Source organism: Cyprinus carpio, chromosome A13 (assembly GCF_018340385.1).
Source record: "Cyprinus carpio isolate SPL01 chromosome A13, ASM1834038v1, whole genome shotgun sequence".
NCBI classification, from domain to species: domain Eukaryota; kingdom Metazoa; phylum Chordata; class Actinopteri; order Cypriniformes; family Cyprinidae; genus Cyprinus; species Cyprinus carpio.
In genome coordinates this window covers 14,980,580-15,007,470 of record NC_056584.1, presented here as the reverse complement: position 1 = coordinate 15,007,470, position 26,891 = coordinate 14,980,580, and the positions used below count along the sequence as shown (strand labels likewise).

The 26,891-nt window shown below is 38.9% G+C and overlaps 1 protein-coding gene across 2 annotated transcripts in view; it reads right to left on the bottom strand.

The window, feature by feature from the left end:
* LOC109078940 (B-cell lymphoma/leukemia 11A-like) overlaps positions 1 to 25,168 on the bottom strand; it is a 57,958-nt gene extending 32,790 nt beyond the window's left edge. The window contains exons 1-2 of one of the 2 annotated variants that reach the window (XM_042768953.1): positions 23,930 to 25,168; positions 21,049 to 21,385 (exon numbers count right to left, since the gene is read on the bottom strand). In XM_042768953.1, coding sequence (XP_042624887.1) covers positions 21,049 to 21,385; positions 23,930 to 23,944 — 352 coding nt within the window. In that variant the 5' untranslated portion in view covers positions 23,945 to 25,168. The remainder of the gene's footprint in view (positions 1 to 21,048; positions 21,386 to 23,929) is intronic. The other variant, XM_042768954.1, reaches the window with a different exon arrangement.
* Positions 25,169 to 26,891: the final 1,723 nt, after the last annotated feature.

The window sequence follows — 26,891 nt, the reverse complement described above, 5'->3', positions numbered from 1 at the left end:
ATTAAAAAGCTGCAGCCACATTCATCCTCAACACAAAACAAAAATCCAGCCAGGTACAAATGGGCAAAAAGCCAAATGCATGAGGTTTGTGCAACTTTAATCTCACCAGTCTCATCACAATAGAGTAGAACTGTGTCTTTTACAGTACGTCTCCCCCTGTCCTGCAAAAGAAACTACTGTACAGTTAAAAATAACTCAAGAGCCAGTAACTCTCTGGCTACCGATACAACCTCAACTCTAGCAGTGAGGTTACACATAGTCTCCTCCCCCACGGCCCGTCCACGCACGCTGCCTCACACATGCAGCCGATCCGCAACTTATCAAAGGCATTAACAACTTTTCGATAAAAGGCTATAAAGTCTGGCAGAGGTCAGAGTTCACAGCGTCAGCTCTTCAGAGCAGAACAGCACGGCTTAATGGAATCAGTGTAATGCATTTAACAGCGCAGAGTTATAAAAATGAAATGTTTGAAAAAAGAGAGGGAGAGAGAGAGACAGAGATACACTCCTACACAAGCCCCTGTGTGTGCAGGAAAGGCAGAGCAGTACAACATTGAACAAAGAACAGTCAGGCTGGCATGATGTGTGTGTGTATGTGTACGCAAAAGCGAAAGAGAGGGTAAGAGTTTGCCTGCGGCATGCCGAGATGTCAAAACTGTCTCTCAGTAGCTGCAGAGAGACGCAGACAAAGGCAGAGAGTCAGCCACTGCTGCTATTGATTACTTCTCACTGGAGAGCACTGTGTGAAGAGGGAAGACAATGGAGCAGATCAAACTCACACACTCACCTCTCCACCCCACACAGAGTGCCACCGGCCTCTGCTCTAATGCGAACCACAAAGCCTGCGCTGCATTCGCCAAAAAACTCTGCCACATTTCGGAATTAAAGGAATAGATCAGTCCAAAATAAAAGTTACATCATCACTCACTCTCATGTAATTTCAAACCGGTATGACTTTCTTTCTACTGTGGAACACAAAATGAGAATTTCTAAAGAATGCAGCGGCTACTATAATTCAACATAAACAAATTTAAAATATAATGAAAAAAAAACTTTAAAAAAAAAAAAAACATCAAAAAAAAACCAAAACACTTTTAATTTATTCCTAATCTTCTACAAAAGATGTGTGTGTTGAACAGAAGTTATTTACTCAAAATCTGCCCTAGCTTTTCTTAGTGACAGTTTCATTGATCATTAATTGGTTCATCCAAAACCTGTTTGATCATTTGTGAACAAATCATTTAAATGGTTTAGTGAACTGAATGAAGCATTTAATTGAAAAGATCTGATGCAAAAGACAAACAAATTGAATTTTAAGTTGTTTTTCTCTGAAAATGAGAATCAGCTAACTGATTCATTGATCACAGCGGTTAAATGCCAACTGGATTAGAAGATTTTTAGAATCAGAATTAGATGAGCTTTATTCGCCAAGTGTACACAAACAAAATTTGCTGTGTTTTTCATTTTCCCTTTTGGGTGAACTATTCCTTTAAAACCCACATTTTACAGCTGCTCAGATTAATTTCTCTATACATACCATGTTCTATACCTAATGAATTACACACATAAAGCTGTCTGGATATTTTAGTATTCAGGGTTATAGTTTTGTTGGACACATTGAAGCTATCAGTTGTGGACTGGACCCCATTAAGGGCACTGATGTGGCTTTTGATGGTCCTTCTGCAGGAGTAATAGCTGTGGAAAACTGCTCTCTCTCTCCCTTTTTTTCACTCTCACTCTATGCCTCAGTGCCAAAGAGCTCTTGTCCAGGCAAACTGTTAATAAAAGGCACTTTAACAAGACTTCACACAGCCCAAAAGCAAACATCACAGATACTCTGGCCCCTGTAAGCAGAAAGACTTCACGTTTGCATAACTAAACAGATACATCTAACAGTGGGTGAACCTGTATCCAAGATAAACACAACTATATCCTTTCATGGCACGGACAGTAAACAACAGAAATGGGTTATATAAACACAATTATAAAAGAAGAAAAAAAAGATGCAGCCTCTTTGTGTCTGCACTTTTTTTAATTCAAGCCAATTATTACCCCATAAAAGGAGGTGCACCAGGGGTGTGAGGGGGCAGTTTTGGCTGCTGTGTTTAGGATGGAGGGAAAGGAAGGGTGCGCAGGTGCTGATGTGAATCTGGAGGGCATGTCCATTCATCAAACGGCCCAATCTTACGACCCCCGCACACAAACAAAATATGCCACGGTAAACATAATCCATACATCAAACTCCAACACCAGCAACCCCATTACCTTGTTCTCTCTCTATTGATGTGAATAGAAGCAGTTGAAGGGATGAGCGGTTTAAAAATCACTCACGTCCCCTGTGTTGCTAATAACCAGTTTCTTGTCATCTTCCCAATTTGTAATGAAAAACACATATAAACTGGCTGTTGTCAACAAAAGAGAAGCTTTAAGGGCTTTCTGTGGTTCAGTGCTCAGTGGGTTAACATTTGAAAATTAAGAAATTAATTACGACAGCCATAAATATTATTATTGTAATTTTACAGGTAATAATTATAATAATAATAATTTTATTATATTATATTTCTCAAATACTTTTTTATTTTACAACTTTAATTATTATTATTATTGTCATTTATCTCATTTTAATATATTGTTACTATCTAATACTAATACTAGTCTATCTATCTATCTATCTATCTCATTTTAAATATTTAAACGTTGCTCACAAGTTTTTAAAGAGAGCAATTGAAGTGTGAAGGGAAAGAGACGGTTGAGAAGAGGAGGAAGTAGAGGAGTTTATTTTTCAGTTGGTGTAGTTGGATTTTGCTTTTTGAAAGTTCCTGTTTGTTTGAGTGCAATGCTAATATTAAATAATATAAGACGCATGTTATTGCAGTCACTTGGACATTGTGTGTCTTCAGGTACATCGTGTCCAGAAATAGACTGTTGGCCGAAGTTGCAAGAAATAGTATCACGTTTGCTCTGTGCTATTTAATACATGCATAGCCAGATCACATCTATCCTTAGAAATCCAAGCCAGCTACAGTGACGGTGGGCAGGGTGTAATGAATTCCATGTTGTCTATGCTGAGCCTGTCCTCCTATACGTACAACTCTGGTCTCTCTGTGTCCGACCAGCCTGTCAGTCTGGCCCAAGCTGAGCCGTATCTGGCCTGTGGTTACATCTGGGGTTCAGATCTCTGACCTCAGTCGGGTTACATGTACCACAGTCCGATCTTCCATACACCTACATGAGCAGCAACAAGAACACACTCTGAAATGCCAGGCTTCTCATGTAGCACACACACTGTGACCTGTGTATCTGCCACCAAAACAAATCTCTGGGTGCCGAACATGTACATGCTGGTTTGCTTAAAGAGACAGTTGACAAAAAAAAAAATCTGTCATTATTTACTCACCTGTAAATGTCGTCCCAAATTGTATGACTTTTTTTCTTCTGTGGAACACAAAAGAAGATATTTTAAAGAAAGTGATTTTGTTCATACAATTAAGGTCAGTAGGGTGTTGTTTTGGACATTTTTCAAAATATTTTCTTTTTTGTTTCACAGATGAAAATAAAATCTTACAGTTTCAGGATGGCATGAGGGTGAGTAAATAATGATACAGTTTCATTTTTGAGTGAATTGTTGCTTTTAAAAACAGAGACACTGGTATTCATGAAGATGCATAACACACACACACACACACACAGAGCATATGACCGAAGACTCACATTTGCTGGTCTGTCCCTGTGAATTGAGGGAAAGAGTTGGAGATATACACAGCCGGTTCCCTAAAGAGTACTTAGAGAAAACTTCTGGACTGACTATTCAGGTCAGCCACACACACTCACTCACATACAAATAAATGTGACTGCCCTCCAGGCAAACACATATTTGAGAAAAAAATAAAACTCACCAGGAAATCATTCCACTAAAACTGGTGCAGGTTAATAAAAATGCATAAACATAACTGCGATTGTGTCATGAACATCTGGTGACATACTGAATGCTCTGAGGAGCGTAGCAGAGTGTATATATTCACAATCTCACATACAAATAAAACTATATAAAAGCATTGCTTTTTGGTCTGGAAAAATCTAAATGACAACCTCGTGTATCATTTAAACTAAAAAGTTAAAAAAGCTAAAAGTCAAGTAATTTTTCCTTTTGAAATATGCTATAGAAAAGAATAAACAGTTATTATGTAATTTAATATTTTACATGTTTTTTTGAAAAAATGTAATTTATTCCTATGATGGCAAATCTGAATTTTCAGCAGAAATTACTCCAGTTTTCAGTTTCACATGATCCTACAGAAAACATTACAATATATTGCTTTGGTGCTCGAGAAACATTTTAAAAACATAGTTTTTTTTTTTTTTTTTTTTTTTTTTTTTTCCAGTATTCTTTAACACAATAGAAAGTTCAAAAGAACAGCATTTATCTGAATTAGAAATCTTTTGTAACATTATAAATGTCCTGATTGTCACTTTTGGTCAATCTAATGCATCCATTTCTTTAAAAAAATAAAAAATAAATAAAAAAAACCATCCCAAGTATCACATTACACAACATCAAAAAAAAAACACAAATGCCTAAATTTTCCTGATATTTCCAGGTTTTAATGACTGTGGAATCTTGTAGAGACCCATGTCTAAATTAAACAATCCATCCCAAGTTTCACATTACTCTAGTACTGAATCATGAAGCACACTCTCTACTGATGAATCACTATTGCTTGGTCAGTGCTGGCCCAGGGTTCACTGACCATTCCTCAGAGTAGAGGGAGAAATCGATGGTGTCCTCTGTTGGCCGAGGGTAAGTGGGTCATACATCAGGGGTCCCGGGTTCAGCAAGCTGCTTAGCAAGTGGCGATCAGTCAAGCGGTCACAGCGCAGCTGGGCGGACAGTGACAGACTCCACCAAGGAAATACCCTTGCTATGGCTCACTCTATATGCGACCCTGTCCAGCAAAACACACACAAAAGGCCTTCATGTCCCATTTAGTGCCCTGTTATAATTCGTATTAATTTGATCTCCCCAAATACTTTAAATCACCAAAAACACATTGATTTCCCCAAATTGTGTTTTTCCTCAACCAAATAGCATTTTTTTTTTTTTTCGTATTAATTTGAGCTCCTTCTTTACTTTAAATCACCAACGGGGACCCACAGGTCGCGAGCATTATCAGTTTTGCTTTTCATTTTCTTTTGGTGTCTTGTTTTTGTTCTCAAAAGTCCTCCAAGCTAAAGAAGATCATGACGGAGCCCAGGCTACAAGGCCAGCTAACCGGTCTAAACTGGTTCTGACATTGGAGGGGGTGCAGCTGGTGGAGAGAAAGTAGCATTGGTTTTGCCTTTAGTGAAAAGGAACCTGGAAGCATTTGAGGAATCGGCTGCAGGTACAGTGTAAGAGAGAGAGAGAGAAATCCAGTAAGAGAGGCAGAAAAGCAGACTGAAAATTAGAGGTATGAAAAAAGACAAGCAGACAACATGACCGACGAGAGAGAGAGAGAGAGAGAGAGAGAGAGAGAGAGAGAGAGAGAGAGAGAGAAGACTGAAGAGGAATTGTAAAGGCTAGAGTGAGTGCAGGCTATGACACTGTCTCATCAAACAGCTGGACCTTGGCCAAGTTCATCTGTTAATGGACAACCACCATAGGGCCCCAGCACTCCCCCTTCAACCAGCACCTCCCTCACCCCCTCGCCGTTCACTCTTTCTCTGAAAAAAGAAACAGACAGATTATTCTAAAGCCTTTCGCTTTTTGTTGGAGATAAACAAAGTACTTCAGGTTCAGGGCTCACTTTGGGACTCTGACAAAGCAATCTATCATCCTGTCTGGCTCAGCCAGTTTGACCACACTGAGCCCAAGGAGGCTAATGGACCCACTGTACAATTTTGTCTTTGTGTGGATGCCCCCTCCACTCTGCCACCCCTGTTCCAATGCCCCGTCACAGGCACAGATGTGCTTGACCAGGCCCTCTCTGACCTGGATCCATTCCTTCCTTGGTTTTATTACATACAGTGGGGTCCAAAAAGTGAACATGCTACTATTTAAAATTTTTGTAATGTAATAAAATATTTTTAACTACAAATTATACTGTCAGCTGAAATTTTGCATGTAAAATTGAATTTAAAAATTTCAGAATTTTATAGTTTTATTGACAGAAGCACTCAAGCTGCATGGACTCCACATGCTTGTGTCAAATCCGATTACATTCTCCAGAACAATCCAAAAAGCATCTTTGTGTTTCAATGGAAGTAAGAACATCTGATATTCTTAAACAATTCTTATTCTTAAGTCTATTCAAAGAATCACATGATCAATATGACAAATCTGCTTATTTAATAGAGCAGAATCTTTATATTTCTTCATCATTTTAAATAATAACATTAGAATTTTCAAAACACAAAAACATTATTTATTCACAGGTTTAAATTAGATTTGAAATATAAGATTTTTAACATAGACACTAGGTGGAATTTTAATACAGAGTAATTTTGAAATGAAGAAAAATGAGACTTAAGACTTAGAATTAATGAGACTTAGAAAAGAAGAATTAAGGATGAAAATGAGAGTTGTGTGAGAGATACAGCAGGGGAGAGAAGAGATAAAAAGAATGGTTAGCATTAGCCTCAGACGTGTCGAGGCACATATGGCTCCTGGATTTTCCCTGGAATGACATGCAAAGGAGAGAATGAAACTCAAGAGAGGGAAAAGTATAAAAGGGAGGGAGACTGAGAAAAAGCACAGAAGAAAAGGGAAAAAAGAAGTGGACTTAAGAGTATTTTAGTCCTTGCTCGTGGGGATTTTCAAACAGAGGGTGATTTTATGCAGTTTTTGTCTCGCAATCAAAGACAGTATTATATATTCTTTTCATACCTTTCCTCAGTTAGGTATTACATTTATCATATTGTCCAATATTCTTCACAATTGATAAATAATGTGGTATATAAGACATGTCACCCATACTATTAGACATTTTAAGAAAGTTCAACCCCCTCTTTTTGGGTTGTATATGATGGGGGGGAATGCAATTCTGTTGCCAAATGCTGGGATTATTTCAATAATAAATATAAAACAACAAAGAACCAAAAAAAATGTGGTAATACATTTAATAATATACAACTAACAAAACTTATAATGTGTATCTTTAATTACACATTAACATATGAACAACAAGTCAGAAACTACAATGACTTAGAATGGTTACTGAAATTGGACATGCTGAAAAATAAAAAAAAGTAAACTCACTTAAAGAAAAACTGCCCCATAAACATAATATTAACACAAAAAACACATTACTACCAAAAAAAATTAAAACGATAGTAATGCAGAAAACATATTTTTACCAAAAAAAATTAAAACGAAGTATTTTAGTACAAACCCGATTCCAAAAAAGTCGGGACACTGTACAAATTGTAAATAAAAACAGAATGCAATGATGTGGAAGTTTCAAATTTCAATATCTTATTCAGAATACAACATAGATGACATATCAAATGTTTAAACTGAGAAAATGTATCATTTTAAGGGAAAAATAAGTTGATTTTAAAATTTCATGGCATCAACACATCTCCAAAAAGTTGGGACAAGGCCATGTTTACCCACTGTGTGGCATACCCTCTTCTTTTTTTATAACAGTCTGCAAACGTCCCTGGGGACTGAGGAGACAAGTTGCTCAAGTTTAGGAATAGGAATGTTGTCCCATTCTTGTCTAATACAGGCTTCTAGTTGCTCCACTGTCTTAGGTCTTCTTTGTCGCATCTTCCTCTTTATGATGCGACAATTGTTTTCTATGGGTGAAAGATCTGGACTGCAGGCTGGCCATTTCAGTACCCGGATACTTCTTCTACGTAGCCATGATGTTGTAATTGATGCAGCATGTGGTCTGGCATTGTCATGTTGGAAAATGCAAGTCTTCACTGAAAGAGATGACGTCTGGATGGGAGCATATGTTGTTACAGAACTTGGATATACCTTTCAGAATTGATGGTGCCTTTCCAGATGTGTAAGCTGCCCATACCATCAGAGATGCAGGCTTCTGAACTGAGCGCTGATAACAACTTGGGTTGTCCTTGTCCTCTTTAGTCCGGATTTAACATGGCGTCCAAGTTTTTCCAAAAAGAACTTCAAATTTTGATTCGTCTGACCACAGAACAGTTTTCCACTTTGCCACAGTCCATTTTAAATGAGCCTTGGCCCAGAGAAAACGCCTGCGCTTCTGGATTATGTTTAGATATTGCTTCTTTTTTTGACCTATAGAGTTTTAACCGGCAACGGCGAATGGCACGGTTGATTGTGTTCACCGACAAATGTTTTCTGGAAGTATTTCTGAGCCCATGTTGTAATTTCCATTACAGTAGCATTACTGTATGTGATGCATTGCCGTCTAAGGGCCCAAAGATCATGGGGCAATCCAGTATGGTTTTCCGGCCTCTTATTGCTACCTGTCCCAACTTTTTTTGGAATGTGTAGCTCTCATGAATCCAAAATGAGCCAATATTTGGCATGACATTTCAAAATGTCCTCACTTTCAACATTTGATAAGTTATCTATATTCTATTGTGAATAAAATATAAGTTTATGATATTTGTAAATTATTCCATTCCTTTTTTACTCACAATTTATAGAGTGTCCCAACTTTTTTGGAATCGGGTTTGTACAGTATTCCGTCAACATATGTGCAAACTGTTGACGGAATAGAACGTCATGAAAATCATTTGGTTTAAGTATTTATTTTAAAAAAATGGAAAGTTCTGAATAAGTACCGACTCTTGGTTCCTAACTATATACCACAGTAAACGCATAGTGCTCACTTTTCTTCCTTTACAGCAGTGACTATGTCACCTAAGTAAAATTTATTAGCCAGGCTGATAAAGTTTAAAATATTTCTCCTCCCACTTTTCAGATTGTTCTGGTTTCTGCTGACAACTGATACAAGGATTAAGGTAGACACAACATGAGCAGGTCGTCTATATAACATGCGTGTTCCAAGCACATAGGTAAAGCCCCACTGCATGTTTATGCATGCATGTGTGTGTGTGTGTGTGTGTGTGTGTGTGTGTGTGTGTGTGTGTGTGTGTGTGTGTGTGTGTGTGTGTGTGTGTGTGTGTGTTGTATGAACTCAGGCAACAGACTAGAGACAGCAGCACCCATCAGGGATAGGTTCCTGTTCAGAGCACAAACAGACACGGTTCACAACCCCCACTGTGAAACAAACAGTTCAGAGCCTCTGCCAGGATCTCATCTCACACTTACGCACACACACACACACACACACACACACACACACACGAGTGAATGCATGCAGCACACAACAGATCACACAAGCTGACTGCTAGCAGTCCAGAGCAAGACATCTCAATCAAACAAAAAATATAATTCCCAAAGGAGGACAATACACTTTCTGCTGTACAGGTGCAAAGAGATGGTGACAAAGAGGGAAAAGCTGAACTGAAGATGGAATTAGACACAGATGGCTGAAGAAAAGACCACAGGATGGAGAGATTGATAAAGTATTTACTCTTTAAGTCTGCTAATCAAGGAGAAAAGGGAACTAATCAACCCACATTACAGAGATCAGACATGCCGCCCGGGACTGAGTCAAATTGACAGCCAGCCCTCTTCCCCTAAACATCCACAGCCGTTTCGTTCTTTCTTTACCCATTTTGAGACAATAAATTATCCATTAGATTTCATCATATCTTACTAAGGCAATTACATCAAGAAAATGATAGCGCGTGTGGAATCAATTATGCATGCCCTTGGCCGGAGACCAGAGGCTGGGAAGTCGAAAAAGGGCAGATCCACTCTGCACATGCACAAAAACACACATGCATGCAAAGAAACCCATACTACACCACGCTACACACACACACACACAAACCCACCAAAAAAAAAAAAAAGACCCTGGATCTCACAGATGTGCCCCATCAGTTCATCTTACTGCCTAAAAAGTTCATGCACTTAATAATTTATTTGTGTTCTGGATACGGTTTCCCAGCTGAATATTAACAACTTTGAAGCGTGCTCACAGCCAGGGTAGGGCTAAAGGAGTCCGGAGGAAACAGTGCCTGCCGAGTCCCACCGGCCTGAATATATTCTCCTTCCCCTCCAACCCTGTCCTCCCCTCCTCTCCTGAAACCAGCGTGTCCGTCCAAGGAGTGAACCATGCAGCCGTGCACAACTTACTTTTTTTTACTGATTAAGAATTCTTTTTCATTGCAATGCAGGTTTTAGCACTCCCTCAAAGCACTTTTGGCGAAAACTGGTGAGGAAAGAAAAGAGAAAAAAGCAATATGCAAAATATGAAAAAAAAAAACTATTTATCTTTGGGGGTTTTTGTTTGTTTGTTTGTTTGTATTATTTTAGTTGTTTATTATTATGACTATTATTATTATTGAAATATATTTTTATTTCATTGTTATTTTATTATTAAAATATTATTTTATTATTTTATTTAATTTTTTTTCAGCTCTCTATCTGATTATTTCTCATTGTAATATATGCATGAATTTATTTGACTGACATTTTTTTGTCCACAAGCCCACTCTCAGTCTCTTTCTGGTTCAATTACAGATGACATACTCTCTTTTGGGAAATGCATAAACTGATACAAGTCTAGATATATGTATATATATATGTGTGTGTGTGTGTGTGTGTGTGTGTGTGTTGTGTGTGTGTGTGTGTGTTGTGTGTGTGTGTGTTGTGTGTGTGTGTGTTGTGTGTGGTGTTTGTTTTGTGTTTTGTGACATATCAGGACACAACTTTGTATAATGACATGGGTATGACACAGGTATTACAAGGAGAGGGTGACTTATGAGGACATAACCCATGTCCCCATTTTTCTAAACACTTATAAACCATACAGTATTAGTTTTTTTTTGAGAAAGTAAAAATGCACAAAGTTTCCTGTAAGGGGTAGGGTTAGGTGTAGGGTTGGTGTAGGGCGATAGAATATACAGTTCGTACAGTATAAAAACCATTATGCCTATGGGATGTCCCCACTTGCGTGCGTGTCTACGTGTGCATTTCCATATGGGTTCCGACTATACAAATGCATGTTTGAGATCTGGAACCAATACAGCCACGTGTCCACATGCGGAGGGACACACGCAACGTGCTGAAAGATTTAATTAATTTCCCTCAGCATGTTAACAGAGAGCCTCACTTAGTAAGACAAATCACTCTCTAAAAAATGGCACTAGCATTTGAGTCCCAGCAAGACTGTTTGTGTGTGTGTGTGTGTGTGTGTGTTTAGTGTGTGTGTGTGTGTGTGTGTGTGTGTGTTCAACATCTGCTTCCTCATTGGGGAGGGGGTTTGTGTGTGTGTGTGTGTGTGTGTGTTTAGGTTGAAGGAGGTGTTCAACATCTGCTTCCTCATTGGGGAGGGGGTTTACGGTCGGTTTGAAGCAGGAAAAAAAAATGCATGAATATCCAAATATCAATAATGCAGAATTGTTGTCAGTGTGTGCGTAATTTGAGTGGTTAGACGAGGCTCTCTCTGCTATCTCTGCAGTATGTTACAGCAGCGGGCTGAGCTGGGTCTGATCAGCTGTGATTAAGTGCGCCGCTGTATGCAAAGTGCATTAATGAGGGTGTGCAGAGTCATCAAGTAAATTAAATATGTCAAATCTCCCGGTGAACTTTCAATCTTCACATACAAAACGTTGCTTTCATTTACAACCTCCATTTCTCGTTCAAAAACCTGGGATGAAAAAGGCAAAGCTCAGAAGCAATTTATACCTTTGCTTCTTTTTTTCTTTTTTCTTCCACAGGACCCCCTCCCCTGTATAAGCATGCACACACACTTATAAACACATGCATGCTTTTTCATACACAGCTCCCTGCAGAAGGTCTCACAGGCCACGCTGATGTGTTCAGAATTGAATATGGTAATAGGCCAATCAAAAATGCAAAACAATTGGCAATTACTGAGAAGACCTAATGGTCATTAGAATTTACAACTAGGTAATGAACTAAAGTCTGCCCACACCATGCATATTCATAAAGCAATTTAGGCTTTGATGATTAAAGAAGTGCTTAAAATTCAAATGAGCCTGAGCAAATTATCAGTAAGATTCAGTCAGGAAGTAGCAGTGTGTGTGTGTGTGTGTGTGTGTGTGTGTGTGTGTGTTGTGTGGTGTGTGTGTGGTGTGTGTGTGTGTGTGTGTGTGTGTGTGGTGGTGTCGCTAACACATGTTTTTATAAGTAGATGTTGCACCATTTTCCTCAAATTTGTTAACAGGAAAAGCCCAGAATGTGTGTATGTGTAAGCGAGTATGTGAGTCCCATGGGCCTGACAGAGGCTAGTGAGGGTCTAGGTGTGAGCTTAGAGACCAATCAACACAATAATGGCTGCTTAACAAAGCTGGCTCTCAGCTTTACTCGACTCTTCGAAATCTTTATCCTGTTTCATATCCGTTCATTCATAAAGAGGAAACACTTTTCTGGCAATTGTCGGTTTATTGAGTAAATGATCATTTGAAAAGCAGTTCAATATTTGTGGTAGCAGACATCTGAGGAGGTAGAGTGGTAACAGAGGTAATAAAAAATAGCTTTAGTGCCAATATAATCATTTGTTTTCCATTAGTTATGCAAATTACAGTGCTGCTATAATATTTACAATAAAAGCAATTCAATTAAATCAAATAAAAGCTTTAGCTAAAAAAAAATACAAATACACTGCATCAAAAAGACAATTTTGTACATATAAATGTCACATTTTGTACTATTAAAAAAACACACAAAACAAGCCATACCACTGAGAAATAAACTCAGTTCTCCTCAATTATACCAACAGAACTTTCAGTTTTCAACACTCATGGAACAACGTCTTAAAAAAGAGATGATTTGGTGTCTTTATCAATGAAATTGAAGGTTGATCATTTTCTATTAGTTATGTGAATTACACTGCCAATATTATACTTACAATGCAAGCAATTAAATTAAATAAAAGCAACAGCTAAATAATAAATACATTGAATTTATCAAAAAAAAAAACACGTACAAAAAAGTTGTATTATAAAAAAGCCGCATGATAAATAAATTCAATTCTCCTCAATTACACAAACAAAAGAAGGCTTTCAATTGAGCGCTCACAAAAAAGTATAATTTGGAGTCTTTATCAATAAATTAAAGGTTGATATCTATGTCTAACTGTACACTGATCAAATATTAGAGCTTCTGTGGTCACAGGTAGGTTGAGCCTGTGTGTGCTGCAGCTGGGCTCTGGATGGCTTCATCCCACTCAAATCTAAAATAAAGCAATTAACTTATTGGCGGGCAGGAGGGGAAAAGAGTATGACAGGCCGTCCTGCTCTAGGTGAGGGGTTGTGACCCACACAGTTCTCCAGCACAGTAAAGAAGAGATTCAGAGCCCAGTCACCACTGGAACTGACAGAACAGGACATTTCTGAGCATTCATACGGATATACAGTATGTGCATACACAACACACAAGCTACAGTGAGCTTATTGTACTGAATATCTGAACACCCACCAGACCAATATCAAACACAATAAGAATAATCATATAAACATAACCAACATTATAAATGTATCTAATGCAAACTAATGTTTCATTTTCTAAATTTAACATATACTGTCTATCTGACAGAAATATGCAAAAATTTAAAATTAAACTATAATTAATCATTAATCTGTGAAATATCTGAGCCTTCGTCACGCAAAGTGTTTGCATACAGTCTGCGCTGCAGAGCCTAAAACCACACATACACACACAGATGAAAATACGTGGACACACACACACATACACAAACACTACAACCCACTAAAACTAGGCAGGCACCCAATACCAACATGAGCAGAGCAGTCAACCACCCAAATCACACACAAACACAGAGAGGGAGATACGGACAGCAGCAGTTGTGGCACGCACGCTCTTGAGAACCTCACATGGGTGAGGGGTGTGGAGTGGCTTCAAGTAAAAGTCTAAGTGAAAGATTTTGACAGGGATCCACCAGCCTGCAAGAGACAGCCTGTCCTGCTTAACACTGTGTTGTTGTTTTTAACAGAACTGGATCAGAAAGGTAGTATCTAACATCCTGTCTTCACCTGTGTGAGAAATCTGAGGGCACTTCCTTGAGGAAAATTGCATTGCTCAGAGATTGCTATTTTATAGGTCAGGTGACTTTGAGTTTTAATTCACAACATTAAAAGAGGGGGGAAGAATTTTAAGAGAAACTTCTAAGAAAAAGTTGAGCTTTTATCAGATATTTTGTTTAAAATTCTTTAGGATTTTCTTGACAAAAAAATTTTATATGTAAAACTATAAATTAGTTAAATTCAGATGAATATAGATAATTCAGTTCTGGAAGAATTTGATAAGAAATGTGAGTTTATTTTAAGATCTCATTTGATTGTAAACTTTTTATATTGGCAACAATGAGCACAGTTTGATACATTGAAGATCTGTTCTAAAAAAGCTTTGAGATTCCTACAGTCTTTTTCTGAGTAGAATAATTTGAGAAAAAGCACAAGATTGTAGCAAAAACCTCATGCTCTTTCACTTTTAATTTTCAAGTAACAAATTAAAGAGTATAAAAGAATTTTAGGAGAAACATCTGAAAAAAAGTTGACTTCTCCCCAAATGTTTTGCTTTAGGAGTAATTTCCAAAATTCTTTGTTTTGCTATAGGAGAAAATGCTCTAGGAGAAATACTAATAGACACAAATGAGATGACTGTTTACATATAAACAAGAAAATGAAATTTTGGAAGAATTTGATAAATGATTGAATTCATATTGAGATCTCATTTGGTTGCAGACTCTGATATCTTGGCAAATCTTAGCAGTATTTAGAAACTATGAGATTCCTAAAGAAATTTTCTGAGATGAAAATCTGAAAAACATAGGAATACAACACAAACTGAGCTATTTTGTAGCTCAGTTGACTTTTAAAAACTTTAAAATGGAACAAAAAAGTAATTTTAGGAGAAAAGGTTAGTTAAAGTTAACATTTTCTGAATTATTTCTCACAATATTCTTTAGGAGTATAATAAAAATAGACACATATTAGATAATTGTTTATATACCAACACAAAATATCAAGTTAAATAAATTAAAATCAAATTAAAACTATATCTCAGATAATTCAATTCTCAAAGAATTTGAAATGTTTGAGTTCATACTAATAATGCATTTGATTACAAACTTTGATATCTTGTCAAATCTGAAACAGTCTGAGATCTCTTCCAAGGTATTTCTGAGGAGAAAAAGAAAAAAAAATCATCTCTGTGTCATTTGGAGCAACTATTGACATATTAAAGCGATCTCATTTGTGATTTTTCTTCTCTACAGGTGGGAAGCAGACGCCCTTAAGAGATTAGCAGAGACAGAATGATAGAAGGAGCGACAAAACAGAGAGGAAGGGAGAAGAGAGAAAAAAATACACCAAGCGCTGAAGGTGTCTGTAGAGACTCAAAGTCCTGCCATCTGTAACCATTAGAGCCCAGATGAATTGATCGTATTGAGCAACCCGGCTGGCGCGGGGGCATAGCTGGTCAAGGTGACCTCGTAGTGGAGTTGTGTCCGCCTTGTGATACCAGGAGAGATAGAATAAAAAGAAAGAAGACAGAAGAGGAAAAAAATGAACTGGCCTAGCTCTGGAGCAGTGACGAGGCTATTACATGTGTCTGGCAGTGTGTATGTATGCAAAAGGTAAACAGAGTAGTGGAGGATACCCTCCTGAAGCCCACCCGATGCCTCCAGCCCTGCTCCGTGCCAATTTCTCTTTGGCATTGGCCGCTGAGGGATGTCCTGCAGTACTAGTGCCAACTCCACACACACACACACATACACACACACATATACCGGCTGCAGAAAACCACAGGCCTCTCACAGTCACACACACACATGGCCTAGCAATTCCACACCATTCCTATCTGTGTTTATAGAAGCTGTCTGTAATCCGCTGAGATTTATAAATATGCTTTGTAGTACATAAACATTTTTATGGACACCTTCCTCGAAAACATCTGACACAATTTGAGAGCTGCAATATGACAGGACCCAGTGGGTCTGTGCGCGTCCACCCACATAAAAAACACGCACACATGTTGGTACAAAAAAAAAAAAAAAACACGAGGAGATCAGACAAGATGGGAGCTTGAATATCAGTAAAACGATCACAAAATCTCTCCGGAAAGGCATAATCACACTTCTCACAGACCTAAAATCGAACTCTACACCAGCACGTACCTGCGAACAACAACAGATACGGAGCATTTTTGCATAGCTTTTATTTTTCATCTAACATCCGCCGGAAAGACAAAGCGATCACTCGAGGTAGTCCCGGAAAGACGGCGTGATCAGGTGGCATTATGGAGATGAGGACAGACAGAAAGGAGAGAGCTGGGTATTTCTCCTCTTGTGATGGAGGAGGCGATGCCATTGTCTGCAGGAGGGAGGGATCGGGGGGGTGAGAGCATCATTGGGTGCTAAGAGCGTATGAAGGGGTGCGGGGGTGGGAGAACTGAGACGGAGCGGGTGGCACTGTGCCAGGCAGTGCCCGTCTGGCTGCTAAATACCTTTGTTTCCTTGCACGCCGGCTTTGGTGCAAAAAAACAGGTAAAAACAATGTGATTTTTAAGGTATAAAGCCTTCAAATATACAATTTTCATATAATATCTCTCAATTTCAACTGAATACAAATAAGTCTTGCATAAACAACAACAACAAAAATGGATTCTCGTTTTTTCCCCATGCAACACAAAATTCCCAACCCAACAAAAAATGTGTGCTGTAGCCCATTAGATGAGAATGGCGAATGAAAGGAAGCCGTCCACCCCCACAGCACCGAGCCGACTGTATCATGCAAATCAAGCCCGAGGATGCAGAATATCACAATGTTTCTGCGAGGGATGCTGAGAGACACATCACCACATGCAGAAAAACAGCTCCAAGAGAATTAAACATCATTCTGTGCTATTATTACACCTCTTCCCTCTGGAAAAGCACTGCACACCTTTCGCACACACATTCGGTAATGCTATTTTTTCCAAGATCAGACAGGAGATGGTACACATATGCAGGGACTAGACACAAACACACATGAGCTTCCAACAGCACAGTGTTCTTTGAAAGGGACAACGGGTCTTGTGTATGAAGAAATCTTGCTGGTGAAAGGAAATAAAAAGATTTGGAAAATTAGAGGCGAATGCCTCCCCCCCCAGTTCGAATGCATATTCATAAAGAGCCGCTTTCAGGGCACCATCGCCGCTCGGGTAAGACATGTCTCTTTGTCGCTTCCTGATTATTAATTTTCTTGATTGTGAAAAAAAAAAATTACATGCAAGGTTTAGGTGTCGCCCCATATTAAGCCGTGGCAGCTACACACACCTGCACAAATAAAATTATCTTGTGACACTGAGCAGCCTCTGTATACATGCATATTTCCACACGTGCCTCTAAAGAAAGTCTATTACGTCTGTCAGAAACACACACACTCCCATGCTGCACAGGGCATATTGGAAAATAAAAACAACTGTCGTGGCTGCCTCGGTTCTCACTGATGACCGAACGTCAGTTAACGCTGCTCCTTACAAGTCCTCATAAAAAACGATCAGTGTCAGCACACTCGCTCCCTTGCAGCTGAACTCCAAAAAGGCACTTTGATGATAATTATGATCATGACAGATCGTCAAGCTGCAGATAATATGTGATTTAAAAAAGGAGGAAGAAAAAAACAATAAGGAAAAAAAGCTTAAATTGCTGGGGTCTTTGTTAAGCCACTCATTTAGGTCACATTTTGGCACAGAAAATTGCAGGCGGCTCACATGCCTGACAATCACACACAGTGTAATTGATTCAATATTAATTGGATGCCCCTGATTTACATTGACTGCTACAGCCATATGCATAACAGAGAGGGAGAGAGTGACAAAATGGGCGAGTGAGTGAGCGAGCAGGAGAGTTAGAGGCATTAAAAACCCACCCAGCAAAGGCCATTTAAAAAACAATTATCTGTATTGAGGTCCGTTCAGTGTTAGTCCGATCTAATCTGCCAATTTATTGGAGAGCAGTCATAATTGAAGGGCTGCCATAGCGAAAGACAGAGTCTTGAAAAGCGCTTGATAAAAAAAAAAAAAAAAGTTCAGAGCTCCAAATGGCCTCATATCGCGAGCCAAAGCGAATTCAATCTGTTCCACCGACATGTTTTTGGACAACGCATTGCGAAACAGAAGATCATAGGATGTTACACTGCATAATTTTTACATTTCATCAGACATCTTATATTGTGCAGCAAAGGACATGAAGCTGATTATATCAACAGAGTGTATTCAAAGCTCTGGGAACAACATTAATTCAACAAGACACTTTTGTGTCAACCTGTCTAATTTTTTTGCCATTTTAAAGAAATGAGAGGATTCAAAATCTCCTTTAGGAATTAAAAAATAAATATGACTATATCAAATCACTGCATGGGAGAGGAGAGTGTCTCAGTCCTGTCTAGTAAGGCCCCCTCACAAGGATACATTGTGCTGTTTGGGGTAACACACAGTCACACACACGTGTGTATTGCCACTTTTCTGTGCTCACACAGCAAATCCATTCCTCTGTGGCAGTTATTGCCTTTTCTCACACTGAGCAGCTCTATATGGAAATCGAGTTGTTATATCACACATACCAATTTCCTTATCTGGTTGTCTGAACTAACTAATTATCTTAAAAACAGATTAAATAAATAATAACAATTCATTGATAAAATAAAAATCTAAAATATAAACAATGAATACAAAATAAAAAACAAAATTTAATAATAAAATAATATTTACAAAATTAATAAATAGAAAGAAATGTAGAAAACAGAATAAAAATGTTATATATATATATATATATATACACACACACACACACACACACATTTTTACGTTTTTATCATTTATATGTCTGTATCACACACACATATATATATATATATGAAACAGACACATAAATGATAAAAAAAATTACAAGTGAAAAAACTATATCTTAAAAGCATTGAACTATCACCTTTCCTTCAACCTTGCAGTTTTGAGATGTTCTATCTAGACCACCTCTCTAACCCAGGTACACACACACACACACACACACACACACACACTCACTCTCTCTCTCTCTCTCTCTCTCTCTCACTCTCTCTCTCTCAAATTATTATGGTTTATACATTCACTGTAAGCTGCAGTCATAACTAACCTTGGATATGTTATGTCTGAAATCGTCTATAATATGACTAATTAATATCTCTTCCCTGTCTGACCTGCCATGCAGCAGATTCAGTAACATGCTGAGAAGCTGTTATGGACCTTCCCACAAAATTGTTTAAAAAAAATAATAATAATAACAAGCATACATAATACCAGTGACCCAACGCTATCAGCTGAACCCTGATACATTATGATGTAAATGAGTTTAATAACCCAGTTTAACGGCTGACAGAAACTAGAGACGTACTCGATAGCCAGCTCGCATAAAGGTTGTATAATTTGTGCTGAAACTGCATCAACATGCTTAAAACAAAGAGGGCAGGCAGACACAAATGACCCCATTCAGCCTCCATATCTGATCAAATTTAAATGTACTATAGCACAAAAGTGTGTTCCACAGCAGATTATTGTAAACATATATATACACACAATCTAGGAGGCTTATTTTCTGTATCTCAAACTATGCAAGAGGGAACTGTTGGAAAACAACTTGATACTTGAACTCAGCAGACGATAATTAGCCCAAAGCAAAGGGTCAAGTCCAAATGACTGCTGATGGGGCTAACCGGACCCAGACGCTTCCTGGAACCTGATCTTTGAGGCAGACCAGAGAATTGCCAAATGTAAAGCCAGGCCTGAAAAACAGACTGGAAAGTCTCACTCTCACATTTTCTATATTCAAAAAAACAGCCACTCTAAATAACCCCACCAGCACAAGACACTCATGGACACATAATAACACACTGACAACTAAAAGCAGTTCATTTCACTTAATGTTCAGCTTAAGCAAGATTAGATTTACGCTACTCTAAGATTCCAGGGTTGTCTTTAATTTTAAGTTGTTCACAGTGGAAATTAGGGACTATCTTTTTTATGACTGTATTTTCCGTGTTTTATATAGTGCATAAAGTCAAATGCTAATTAAAATGCACATCCACAAAACTAAAACAAATAATTAGCGTTGTGTTATTGTTTCCTGACAAACCAAAATAACTGAACGGCCTTCCATTTCCTTTCTTTTTTTGACAGAAAGTGAAAATGTGCAGGCATGCATTTATACGGATAAGATGTGGCTATGGAAGTACCCACAACGAAATCAAGATACATCTGTCGAGACCACATGAGAGAGGCTGTGCAGCACAGAGAGGCATTTCCCATGAGCCTGTGGACACACACCAAGAGGGATGGCCTCTCCTGTCACAGCAAGGACTCCTCGAACCACCCCTCCAGTGCCAAAATCCCCCCATCCCCCCTTTTTTTCTCCCAGTAGGGATGAGCAGTCCACCATGCCGTAAAGAACACACCCTTTGCACTCTACTTCAACAAATCTACAACTTTTAAGTCACAGTCTGCCACTTTGGGTCTCATCTGATTACCATGAAGAGTGAACGACAAGTAAAGGATTTGAAACACAAAGGGCAAATGTGCTAAACTGAAGCATGCAAGTGATCTACGGTTCGAATCTGAGCTTAATTATCCAAATCCCACAGAATCTGAAAGACATCCTTGATTCCAAGCAGCGATGATCTTGAGATAATAAATCTGATTTTAAATGCTTTTTTGTTTTTTAATCTTTGTACTCTATGAAGTAATGCCAGTTCCTCTTTTGGTCTTCGTAATGGCTTCTCACTTTGAGGTTTGATTGAATATACCCCCTTTCCCCTTCCTGCCCCACAGCTTTTAAATATTCAGCACTCTGATACATCTCCAGAGCTGCGAACGAAGCGACCCACCGAGAAAGGACATGTGTCTACGATATGTTGCCCACACAACAACTCGGCTCCACCACAAATGTTCCTCACACAAATACACGCACAGCCCTTCTATTTTTAAAAGAAAAATCACATGAGATAAAGTTACCTGTAATGTTTTCCTGTTTCGGACAGATTCCTCGAGAAGACGTTGATAAGCAGTCATCATCCTCCGGCGTGACCTGGACACCCACCTCCACGGGGTTGGAGGCTCTCCTCAGCTCACCATTCAAGGGTGATGGGGGCTTATCCACTGCTTTGTCCATGCACAAAGTGCCATTGCACTGCTTCCTTTTGTGCTCAATGAAAATAAGGATGTCTCCCAAAGGGAAGTTCATCTGACACTGGCCACAGGTGAGCAGGTCCTGGTCTCCCTCTGGAGCTACCTGTACCAGCCCGCGCTGTTCCTTCCTCTCCTCCGAGACCACGGCAGACAGGGGGCTCGGCTGCACGCAGGAAGAATCCATATGCGACACAGAGGGAATGAAAAGCAGAGGGAATATTAGAGACTGGGTGTTGTAATGAACGCAGTCAAGATGAGAGAGAACATAACAGGATAAAACAACAAGAACAAACATTTTATGTTAATCCACCACTTTAAATTAGTTTTTAATTTAGTTTTAGTTTCACGTTTATCTTTTTAATTTGAGATCAATAATTACCTTACCAGTTATAACTAATAATAATAATAATAAACATTTAAAAAATCTATTAGTCACTGTCAGTTGAACTTCAGTGAACAAGCCTAAAAACATAATATTCACATAACTAATAGCAAGGGCTTGACATCTTATTAACATATAATTTATTATGATATAAGAGTAAAGGTAACAAAATTGTTGTTATATTTGCTTTGGTGCATTAACATCTGTGTCCAAAACTGAGGTAAATTAATTTCAGCCTGACTCTTTGTTGCACTCAACCATACACACATCTGGATCATAAAATGACTGCATGGACAGCACGTGTAGATATCTGGAAAACCCAACACAAGTCACAGCTTCAGCAATAAATGCTTCACACAATAGGGACTATTAGCTTTTTTGCCCCTCACCATAAAGTTAGCTGTAGGATATACACACACACACACACATATGCAGGTATTTTTTATAATGGCTGTTTAGTGAAATCTTTTGCACATAGGTTACACTAGCTTCCTAATGGTTAAGAATCTTGACCTTCTTTATAAGCTGCCAATTTCATGCTTTAATGAACCTAAAGCCACAGAGAATCAAAAAATAGATTTTAATTGTAGTCTGTGATGATTGGTACAGATTTTGATAAAAAAAAAAAAAAAAAAAAAAAAAAAAAAAAAAGGATCATGTGCAGGGCGGTTAAATTTACTTCAGCCCAGTCTGGGTCAGATATTGAGGGGCAGATGTGGAGTATCTCCCAGACGTGCTTATGAGGAAAATATACGACACATTTGCACATGAAGAACAATAACGTGTCATAAATTTCCCTTCTATGTAGTACTTCTTTTCGCTATTACGTAGTTTTTGTTGTTATTTTTTCGAGATTAAATGCTCGCCATGTTAATAAATAATAGAAAGCCTACCCGATTTGAAGTGAACTCAAAGTATTTTAGATCTGATTCATAGATACAGAGTGATTCATAGTGATATTGATTCGTAATGAATTCGTAATGATAACAGCTGTAGAACTTCCAACTAGGTGTGATTGTGATAAAACACAGAGATAATCGATATATGCAAAACTTCAGTCATGATTTAATAATGAAACCGAGCTAGAACATATAAAATTGGTAACATATATATTTCAGCTGCAATAAAATACGTTATAATAAAATGACAGCTTATATTCAACATTACTGTTAGCTTTAACAATTATGTACTTATTTTACTATCGCAGCTGCAATCTTTAGATATCCGCACAAATGCATATTTTCTGAATTATATTACAGAAACTTTACACACTGACCATGTATAAATAAACAAATTATATAAATATGTTGCAAAAGAATATTCGACGGTCTAGATAATTTTTTATAATATTTTCAGAGATTTAAAATCAATTCAAGTGTTTAAAAACAAAAGCAGCTTATTACCAAAAAAAAGATGATAATATTTTTAAATAGCTCTACTCAGAAAAGTATCTGTGTGTCGCCTATGAACGTGAACACTGGTTTTCAATAAAGTAATTAAATAAAAGCTTCTTCTTTAGAATGTCTCTTTCACTTTAAAAAATAACTGCTTTCTATTTAATTATGAATTAGTTGACAAAGTCTATCAAGATAAACTACAATTGGTATATTTGCCTGAACATCCTTTGCTAGTTTACTTGATCTATTACAGAATACAAGATATAAAAAATATACTTTTCATGCCAGGTCAGGACGGGGTAAAAAAAAAAAAAAAAAAACTGTCACAAGTCTATATACAATACGTTTCGCTCTTGCTAACATATGGTCAAATATAGATAAAGATAGCGGTGAAACTGATCGGGTTAGAGTCTAGTTTATGATCGTCGTCTGCCCCCTAGCGGTGGATTTCTGACACGAACAGCAGCGAACACACGGAGTAACCCGCGCTGAGATCCCAGATCCTGTGTGTGGAAACCCAATACTGTTACAAGATACTTTACAGTGTTACAACAACTGGGGATTTGTGTCAAACATGTTTATCTAATAAAACGCCAACTAATGCTTTTGTAGCTTTACGTTTGAGATATCAAAAGGTAAAATCTAACAGAAAAAGACGAGAGCCAAAATGTTTACGTTTCTTCATGCTCCTGGCAACATTTCAGGTCCATAAAATACGAAGCAGACATTATTTACAAAACTGCAGCCTACCACAGTCCTTCAATGCATGTTTAGAATAAATAATAATAATAAAAATTCGAATGATGATTAGGAGAACAGTAGCCTAGTAGTAGGTTATGAATGTGTGCATACAAAAAGAGCAAAACTGACTGGTTTTCTTGATACACTTGTATCTAAATAGCTGCATTACATTTAGGTTTCGTCTTACCTTTGTCACCGACATTTAAGACAAAAATCAGGCCTAAGTGAAATCGAATTTATCCTTGTACAAATGCACACAAAACGCAAAGAGCGTAGCGTTAAATCGTCTCCTATTGCTTTTAAGCGAAAGCCCATACGAGTCTATTAGAATCGTGTTTGCTTCAAATGTCAGAAAAGCTTAAGTATAAAATTCAAATCAATTTTATGTGCAAATCCCTTGCTCTGCAATGTTAGCTTCACACAGTGGACTATCGTGCTCTATTTGCTGGCAGTGGGTTATACGCGCACGCGGCGCTTGTAAACAGTCTGACACGAGATTTTTCCCAATCAAAATTCACTTCCACTCTTTGAAAATCTTCCAAAAATAGTGCGAGAGGGGGGAAATCCTGCCCAGAATCACAGACAGACAGCGTTACGGGACATTCCACGAGATGTGAGCGTAAATAAGCGAGCGAAAGCACGCGTGCAAATACCCACCACAGTCCGGTATATGTGAGCGCTTGCTCTTAAGTGGTCAAGGCGACTAGGGCACGAGAGCCAAGAAATATGCGCCTAAACACAGAGCCGGCATGAACTTCTCCAAGTACAGCGATGGAAAGCAAACTTTTGTGGCATTTCGGCGGACGAAGGTGCGCGTAAAGGCATTTCAGAGATGGGAACGTTCTCTTCACTAAAGTCCACTTGATCTGCGCTGTCCCAATGTCCAGTGTGTCTTCACTGAGAATTACGCTGCTCTCCAGCAACTCAACACTAGAACGGAGCCAAAATCAGGTAAAGCGAACGAGCACAGCATATATTTGTCTTTACTTACGCGAAAAATCCCGTTTGCTTAAGTGCTGGGGTTTGCCTTGCTTGCGGCGAGACATGGTGGTTGGTGGTGGCTTTCAGCTCGGTTCACATCGGGAGAGCCGGGTTAGAAGGGAGACTCCAGAGAAAATATCTTCATCAATGCCTTTGACATCCAAAATAAATTAGAAATAATACAAAGATGGCGAAGGAAAGATGGATTGTGGGATAGCCGTCATGGCTTTTTTTAAAAGAGAGAGAGAGATGAAAAAATGGCAAAAGCCCCCCTGAGCTGCAAGTTCAAGTGCGGACGTGACGTCCCTGCGAACTTGAACGTCAGGAGATGGATGGACACAGACATACAGAACATGGGCAGGGCAAAGCCGTGGAGTGGGAGGAGGGAGTGGAAATAACAAAACCAATGGACACTCATTAGGGGCTGGACATGAAAAATAGACCCGAAGAAGCCAATGGACAGAAAGATCAGGGGCCGGACAAGAGGAGAGGCGAGAGAGAGAGAGCGAGAGACACGCACACACAGAAAGAGAGAGAGGGGGGGAGATATGTTTAATGAAAGCAATGTGCGCTGCGGCGTGTGTGTGTGTGTGCGCGCGCTGGGGGTGGACGCAGGAAAACAGTGCACGAAAAGCCAATGGACAGGAGATTCAAGGGGGCCGGACATGCTATATATACAAAGAGAGGGGGAGAGGAACCTCGCATATAAGGTTTCGTAGTGGACACTGATGGTGTTGCAAACACAGTCACTCAACTCCTGGTCAAACAGTCAGTCAGAGGTAGCGCGCAAGCTGCTTCTCGGCGAGACACACGGTCGGGTTGCATGAACAGGACAGACAGGTTCCGAGCCGGGGCATGTGGGTTCAACCGCCGCGTGCGCTGCCACATTCCTCCAGAACAGACAGAAACTTAAGGGACATCACATAGAGCAGGGTAGGATACTCGCTCGCGCGTTTTGCAAACGATGTAGGTGGGACTTAAATACTACAAGAGTGTAATTGTAAAAATATAACAACACACTGACGAATAGATTGTGGGAGCAGCCCACTAGAAAGAAAAGGGGCCGGGGTAATAACTTTCAGATGTGTTCAGATTATAGAGAATGGCGACTGGGGGGAGGAGGGGGGTGTCAGTAAACCGCCGCTTGGATTTAGAAATATAAAGATGCTGTAAACAGCGCCGATGCATTCGAAATTAAAGAGACGTGAAGCGTATAACCGAACGCGATGACAAGCTAGTTCAATGCACGAGGTGGGAGGAAGAGAGAGACATCCCTGCGAACTAGTAGAAGTACGACTAGACTATAGCGACTGCTCCAGAGACTCAAAGCAGAGGCTGCGTGAACAAGTGACAGTCTGCGGGGAAAAGGCACAATTCAATAGGGAACCGATCGGAATTGAAGTCGAATGCTGGAGATAATACGTGACCCGTGAGCGAGCGAGCGAGTGAGTGAAACTGCTTTGCAGGCTTATACACTGACATCTTTGTTTCTGGACCAAGACTGATCGCTGTGCTGGTGCGTGTGTGGGTTTTTTTTTTTTTCCTCGGCGCGAGGTGTCACATCTTTACGCGAAAGTTGAGTCAGGTTTGCGCTGGGTAAAAAGGTCAACTCTGAGCGAGGGCTATCTGGGAATGCCAATGGATTCGCTCGACTGTACCACACTGACAGTGCCGATGCTTTTCAGGTCATTGTTCTCAACAAGTGCATAAGATTAAAAGCACCGTATCGATCTGAATTTTGTATATACAGCCTTTGCTTTCGTTTCAATGCAGCGCACTGTTCTCCAGCATGCACAAAGGGAGCTAGATATATTTAAAGCACTTTTAAGAGTGCAGCGCATAAATTATGTCATTCTTTAATATATATATATGTATATATATATATATACACACACACACATACATAAGGTGCTTAAAGCAAAGAAAATATTCAAAGAAACATGCAGGGTTCTTGGGTTAGCTATATGATTATTTGAATATTATAATTGACAGATAAAATAATTACAGTGATTGACAGAAATACACCACGGATTCCTTTAGGACCTCTCGAGAGGGAATGTGCTCTGCAGTTCATGCATACCACAGAAATATTGCATTGTTTAACCTTGCTCGAAATATTTCCAAGTGCATGTGGAAAATAATAATAATAATAACGTTTAAAAAAAGTA